Source organism: Aptenodytes forsteri, unplaced genomic scaffold (assembly GCF_000699145.1).
Source record: "Aptenodytes forsteri isolate BGI_AS27 unplaced genomic scaffold, ASM69914v1 Scaffold821, whole genome shotgun sequence".
NCBI classification, from domain to species: Eukaryota; Metazoa; Chordata; class Aves; order Sphenisciformes; family Spheniscidae; genus Aptenodytes; species Aptenodytes forsteri.
In genome coordinates, this window is record NW_008795630.1 from 3,440 (window position 1) to 10,698 (window position 7,259).

General features: G+C 43.5%; 1 protein-coding gene across 1 annotated transcript; it reads right to left on the bottom strand.

Annotated features, from left to right (window-relative positions):
* Window positions 1–447: 447 nt before the first annotated feature.
* On the bottom strand, window positions 448–7,086 carry COMMD9 (COMM domain containing 9). The gene is made up of 5 exons (XM_009282461.1): window positions 7,045–7,086; window positions 6,620–6,759; window positions 5,807–5,841; window positions 2,252–2,355; window positions 448–1,424 (listed from the first exon to the last, which is right to left on the bottom strand). Exons 1-5 carry the CDS (start codon window positions 7,084–7,086, stop codon window positions 1,284–1,286), a joined length of 462 nt encoding a protein of 153 aa, XP_009280736.1. The 3' UTR covers window positions 448–1,283.
* Window positions 7,087–7,259: the final 173 nt, after the last annotated feature.

Below are 7,259 nucleotides of genomic sequence, written 5' to 3' on the forward strand. Positions count from 1 at the left end.
ACACAAAAGACAATGTTTTGTGTCTTGAAGGAGAGCCAGATGTTTTACGAAAGGTGGGACTTTGCCAGAAACAAAGCATTAGGATCCAGTCTTCCAGTTTGGAGCATTATAGAAGCTCATCAGAAAGAAATCCAAAGTTTGTTCCCTTTCTGCACTGACTCCCCCACACCTTCAATCCACATATATTTATAAAGTTTTAGGTTAGGGTCATCACTTGTAATATTGCACAGAGCTGGTGCCCATGTAAAAAGGTGCCCTGAAACTGTATTATAATGAAGAGAAGACAGTTTAAAAGATGAATCCATTTGAACAGGAAACAAAAGATCCCTCTTCAGCAACAAATGTGAACATCCATTAAAACAGCCTAGAAACTAGGCACCATCACAAAGAGGCTGAGGTAACCCAGGATAACATCTCTTCTATGCTGAAAAGGATTCACAAAATCAATTAGCAGTTCATTTTTTAATTAAATGAAGATTTATACAAACAAATAACAGAACACTTTGGGGAAGTATAGGCACATATTGCCACAGAAGGGTTTCCTACAGTACAGAGAACAGCCATCAATTCTTTACTTTCCTAGTCTGGTTTTTGTGTGGCGAAGGCAAAGCCCAGAGTCCAATAAACCCAAATATGAATAATCTGAACTCCTTTTTTCTTTTCAAACAGAAGGAGGAAATTACTTGCTGCTAAAGATGCTCAGACTAGTCATTTTGCAAATGGTGCTATGAAGCTGATCAGAAGGGAATGTGTTGTAGCATAATTGCCCTATTTCAAAGCATTATCCTGTAATAACAATCTGCAGCATGGCTGAGCTTCACTGAGAGGGAGAGTGCTACATCCAGCGTGCACCTCAGTACACACACATTCCAGAGAGAAGCACCCTCCTTGTCTGCTAATGCTGGAAGGCAGCCCATTAACCAGCTTGAGCCTTTTAGATCCTAATTTCAGGGTAGGGAGATAGCACTTGCTTCATTGGCTGCAGCTATTTGCTCTTTCCAGTTATGACCCTTGTGATTAAGCCAAGCTCTGAGCCCTCAAATCCTTTTCTGAAATAGATACCAGCTTTTGTTCAACAACATATTAGGAAAACACTTTTTGGCATCAGACCAAAGGAATGTTTAAGTGTTAGCTTGTCAAAAGCTATCTTATTAACTCAATAAAGAAATCTCTTTAATTTTGTTTTGCTAAAACAGAAAACGTTACACTAGGCTGCAACTTATGAGAGATGTACGTAGAGAATACTTCCCTTCCTCGCTGCTGGAATCCATGCCCTTGAGTATTCATTTGTTTGCAACGGCAGAAAGTTGGTCCCGGATCCTTCCTAGACCTTCTAACATAGTGTCCAGGGTTTCTTTGCTTAGTTCCACAGTCAGTGCAGAAAGAACAGGACTGTTTCCACATAAGGCAACATCTTCCTGAATCTGAAAATAGGAATGCAGATATTAGCTGTATGAAAAATTCATTCATGTGTTTTTCCAGTGCCACTACAAAAGTCAGTGTTTAATAAAGAAAAATGCTTTAAATTTGGCATCCAGCTCCATCCTGAAAGACCATGGCACATTTTCTAAGCTGTGTGCCTCGCTAGTGAAGTGCGTTCCCATTGACAGAGTGCAAGTAAGCATATACTGCCATGAGCATAGGAAAAATTCTGAAAAGACTTGTGGCAGGAAGCCACATCCATATGAAAAGCATCTTAGCAGATACCACATAGGATACTTAACCCCATCCCACACACAGAAATTAGATATTTTTCCTCCTCCTCTGAAACCCACCCACCCCATTTTTACCGGTTGGGGGGATCCAGAACTCTGTAGAATATAAGCAGTAAGTTTAGCTATACTCCCCAAATGATAGATGTGGCCAGTGAAGGAAGTTACTAGTAATCAAAAGTCATTTCCCAACTAATGCAGTCAGCTAAACATGCTGATGAGTGGCTTAAAGGGCGATGACTTAATAATTTATCTTCTTTCTTTCTGCAGAGAACAATGGTGACCAGGAACAAACATGTTGCCTTCTTACATCCTTGTGCAAAGAAAACTCTCCCTTGCAAGAAAAAGAGGGCTTTCATCAGACACATCATTCCCAGGCTCTGTGGTATTTCAAAGATAATCTCTGAGAAAGTCTGTCAGTTGCCCACCAGGCAAGTCAAGCACCAGATGCCTGTCTGAACTGTTTTGCACTACCACTGTAAGTCAGGTGTTGGACTTGATTATTTTGATCCTATATCCTTTACAGCCACTGACATTACCTTTAACTGAAGTAGGCAAGTAGGGACTGCCATTCTGCTGATGCTGTCTGAAGACGTCTTGATGTCCACCCTCCAGTCCATGTCGGCCAGCCGAGGCAGGGAGACTAAGGGATTAAAAAATGGGTCTGTTAGGCCTGGCAGCACATGATGACACCAGACCCTGGAACCTGTGACTAGCACCAGGTACATGCTTCTCCACTTCTGGCCTTGGGAAGTGTACAACTTTAGTGCTACTACATGGTTTCACAACATTTTTACTCTGCAATAAGCCAGTCTCTAAAGGCCTCCTCCCGGAAGGACAAACAGGGTTCTCCCATCATCTCATGCAAGAATGGTACAGTGCAAGACAAGCATAGGTAAATTTGCAAAGCAGCTGGGAGAAGGGGAGCAGTAAGATATCTTCTCCACCTCTTCATCCCCTGCCTTGCTGCCTGCAACACTCAACTAGTGTTTCATCATGAGTTGCTCTGGGACCTACATGCTTATTGCTCTGTTCTGTAACCGATAAGAAAGCACGGGGGAATGCTCTTAAAATCCAGCAGTATAAAACGTGTTATTTCAAGCTCCCCAACCTGTGAACCAAAGCATCCTGCAGTACAGCATATGTATTGGTAAACTGCAATCTTCACACATCCTGCCAATTTGTTAAAAATATTGAAGATATCATCCTAATTAGATGTAGCCTAACAGAAATCATTCAATAGTCTGGTACAACACTGACATCAATAGTTCAGGGCTGGAGAGCCCATGAGCCTTCCAGGGGAAGGAGGACAGGTCTGACTTGGCTGCCCTGCCAAGAAATTTGTGCAGCTATTCCTTGCAGAGAGGAGATGGGGATATTCTCTCATGATGGTGTGTACTTAATGGAGCTCACTGCACTATGAACCCTCAGGAGTCCCTAAGCACCGTGCAAACTGGCATAAAAGCTGAGATTAAGGTTCGCCCAACAAACACTGGCACCAACAGGCTGGCTGCAAGTGCTCTTTGTCAGTTCCTGGGAGCATAATGTTTTTCAACAGCACCTTTCAGCTGCCAGTAATAAATACAAGGAACATTTGAAGAATATATTCAAGTGAAACTGAGGCAGGTATTTAGATGGGTGGCATGCAGATATCTTCCCCCTTGTTTGAACAAAACAAAGTTTCCTACTTTCAGTAAAAAAATACATTTTAACCCAGAAAAAGAAACAGTATTGACATTTTCATCTCAGATTTACAAGTGTTTTCTCACACAAACTGCAAATCGGAGGAAAGCATAATTACTTATCCAAACAGATAACAACATTTAAGTGTTAAAAGATGAGGCTTGAACCCTTGACTGCCCAGTGCTAAAGCACAATTTACCACCAGAATCCAGAAATTTGGAAAATATCTGTAAGGTATTCCTTGTTTAAAACATATGTAAAGAAAACAAGTTGTAAGGTGCAGTTTAACAGGTCATTCCCACTTTGGTACTGTCACATTTGTAACACTCGGAACACCTCTTGCACCTTTTTCAACTCCATTTTCTGGTAAGAGCTGAGCTATACTTCTGTGTTCGAAAGTGCAGCATTCAGTTTCCTAGGGAAAACAGTAAATTAGAAAGTCCACACTAAGGACATGGAAACAAAGACAAACCCTTTCAGTTTGAAAAGGGCATTTGCAGCTAAGGGGCTCAATTGCTGTAACTGTGTCAGAATAAATGGCTACAGGATGCCTGAAGAAACATTGTTCCTGTTTATGTCAGCTAGGGATTTTCAAAGAACTCTGAACAAAATGTAGGACCAACCCCATAAAAGATCTGTAGGGAGGTGATCATTTATTCTCAAACTCAATTTAAAATCTCAGCTGTGGTGCTTGGTAGGTTTGAGTAACTTTGAGTAGCCTTATCAAACCTGGTTGTCAGTAGTTATCTGACAACTATTTAAGGGTACCAGAGGGGGATGAAGAGGCAAAGACTAAACCTCTGTTAAGTGCTAAGGAAAGCGCTGTCTCAGTTGGCAATTGCAGCCTGTCTAGATTCCACCTATCCTAAGATGCCTAGTTTCCTCCCCAAGGGTTGATCGCTAGCCTTTCTACCGACTCCAGATGCTCAAGTTGCTTCCTAACAGTGCTTACAGGAATTTCTTTATCTGGGGAAAGGCTCTCCCTCCTCTTCCTCCTCCTCCTCCTCCCCTGAGCAGAGCTCCAGGGGGCAGTGCAGAACTGGCTGCCTTGCTCTTGCTTTTGGAACAAATTCCAGTTCACAGTCTGTCAGGGACAGCACTTGGCAGCATTTGCAACAACATATAATGCATCTGTTTAGCCTTGTATGTTAATTTGCAAAGATTGATTGCTGGTGGTTTGGGAGGGGCAGGAAACTATCCACATTTTTATGTTAACATAGATCAGTCAGTTGGAACGTCTGTTCTTTAAATCACTGCCTTGGCCCCTATGTAATATATGTCAGATATTTCGTGAATAGAATACTAAAATAATCCCTCATTTCCTAGAAGACAGTCTCATTCCAACAGGGTTAAGTATTCATCTAATGAATACAAAGATATGAGCGTCAGAGCAGAGCTCCTGGCTCCAAGAGCCACACACCTAGCCTTGCTTCTGGGTTGTGAAGACCTAGCTAGTGTGTCACGCTGGTGTGTCATGCTTGCTCTCATTTCCTCTAATGCATGATGGTGTTAAGGATACAGGAAAAAGCATTATGTGTCTTGGTAACACTAGAACATTGTTTAGTGTAAGCAACTGCTGTATTTACTATATTAGCATTACACAATAGTTTCTTCGTTCTCCCTATTTATACTCCATTAGAACTTTGAGGGACAGTATTTCCAGGTCTTGCCATACTGTTTAGCTGTTGGACATTATCTCCTCTGCAGGCAAAAAAAAGGGTAAAGAGGATCCATGCAGACCTCAAAGTACTCTGTTATGTATCAGCTCTCATTTGTAAGCCTCTAAGCGCTACAGTTGTAAAGAAAACCTCTTGGGGAGAAAACAAAGTGTTGTAGCTGCATAGAACACCTAACTGGGATGTAACTCATTGCCCATGAAGCTATCGTTAAAGTTTGCATTCCTTAATTACATCACTGTTTAGATAGGTGAGGAAAAAGCAGAGTTATGAATATATGCAGTGTACTTCCTGATGTGTGGAGAGAAAGAATGCACAGAATTTACTAGATGTGCAAAGATAAGGTATTCCCCAATATATACATATTCTTTACAGCGCACAGTTATTGAATATGGGCATCACTTAATGACCTGAATGGGGAGGTCAGAGTGTTTCACTTTCAAAAGTTTTGCAAACACTTGCTATACACTGCACTCCGCAAGGTAGTGACAGACTGAGCATTAAATGGAATTGCTTGAGGACTGGAAATAATTTAGCATAGCAGCACAGATCTGAATACAAGTTTGTTGGCCTCCGCTAAGCTCTGTGATGCCACAATCATACCGCTTCATCTAAGGCTAATGGGGGTATCCCTGTGCTACATTATGAAAACACGTTGTGATGCACTATTCTAAATTCTAAGCTCCAATGACCTCAAGAAACATTAATTGCATCAAGATGTGAACTACTACTTACTCTGACTTGCTTGTGCTTCATTCCTCCAAGCAGTGCTGTGAAAAAGTGGAGAAAAGAAAAACAGTATCAGCAATGCTTTGGAAAAAAAAAAAAAAAAGAAAAAAGGTAGGGAAAGCATTCAGAGTGCCTTATCCCTGACAGAAGGGTCACCAGGGCTGCAGCAGTAAGCAGGGGAAAGAGACTGCCTATGCTACTGAGTGCCAAGGAAAGGCTGTCACTGGTGGGCAATGGTAGGCAAACTGGTGATCAACTATTGGTTCTTCTATAAGTGTGGCTCACTTATGGCATGTACCTTTCTCCCCGATTTTATCAAAGCAATGGGCTACCAAGCAGTGAGATGTACAAGCATGCAGAACTGCTATCCTCTGCCACCACCTCACATATGCTCTACTGCATACAGTGCCTCCGCACCTAAGGCAAGATGGTAAGTGGACGGGCATCTAGATGCTACCCAATCAGATTTTGTAGTGCTGAAATCTAGCCCTCTAAGTTTTATTGTCATCTGTAGCATTTTTCCACCACACAGTTGAGTTGTTAGGATAAAAGGGGCTTTGCATGATGTGAATGAGGCCCACACCCATTCCAAAACTCTTGGAAAAACCCTCTGTGCCCATGGCTATGTTTTGTTTGCCATTCCACTCATATGACATATTTCATTCAACTCTGCTCATCCCAGCTTGTGTGATTATGCCCAAGGCACACACAAAATTCATAGAAACAAGACTTTGCATGTTGCCAACTATCCACATACAAACCAGATACATAGGCTTTAACCTTCCAGCTGAAAGCAAATGGTGGGTGGGTAGCACTCACACATTCTCCAAGATTATCTTAGTCAAAAGGTTTTTCAGATTTTGGTGGAAGTTTTCTGGAAAGAGAGAAAGGATATCTTCTGCCCTCGTCAAGCCATGGTACACGACGTGCCTGGTGAGGTTGTGCAAAGCAGATACCAGCTGTAGGAAAGGAAAAGGAGAAAGGGCTCCACTGCGTTGAAAAGCATTACATACAGCACGGGACGGGCCTTCAGTAGCCAGGGGAGACAGCTTCTGCAGTGAGACTGACACCACCAGGGCCTTGGACATCCAAATACTGCCTGACAGCCGTAACAGGTAAGGAGCTGAGGTCCGCACTGTCCTCTAGCACGCACGCCTCATGCACTTCCCTTCTGCCTCCCTTGTAAGGCCCGTCCGGGCTGTGCCTCCCGGGGAGGATCGCTTTTACCGAGCATGTTTCGTTACAGCAGCGGCCGCGGTCCTTCGGTGCCCCATGGCGCCGCGCATCTTTCCGAGGGCCTGGGCCAACACCTGTGCTGGCGCCCGCGCCGCTGCGGGCGGCTCCTCCCCTCCATCCTTCCCGGTGAGGCCCAGGCGGGCATGTCCCGTCCTCCCGCTCCTTCCTACGCACCCCGTTTCCGCGCAGCGGGAGGAGGCACTCCCGAAGGTACCCCGTTCGC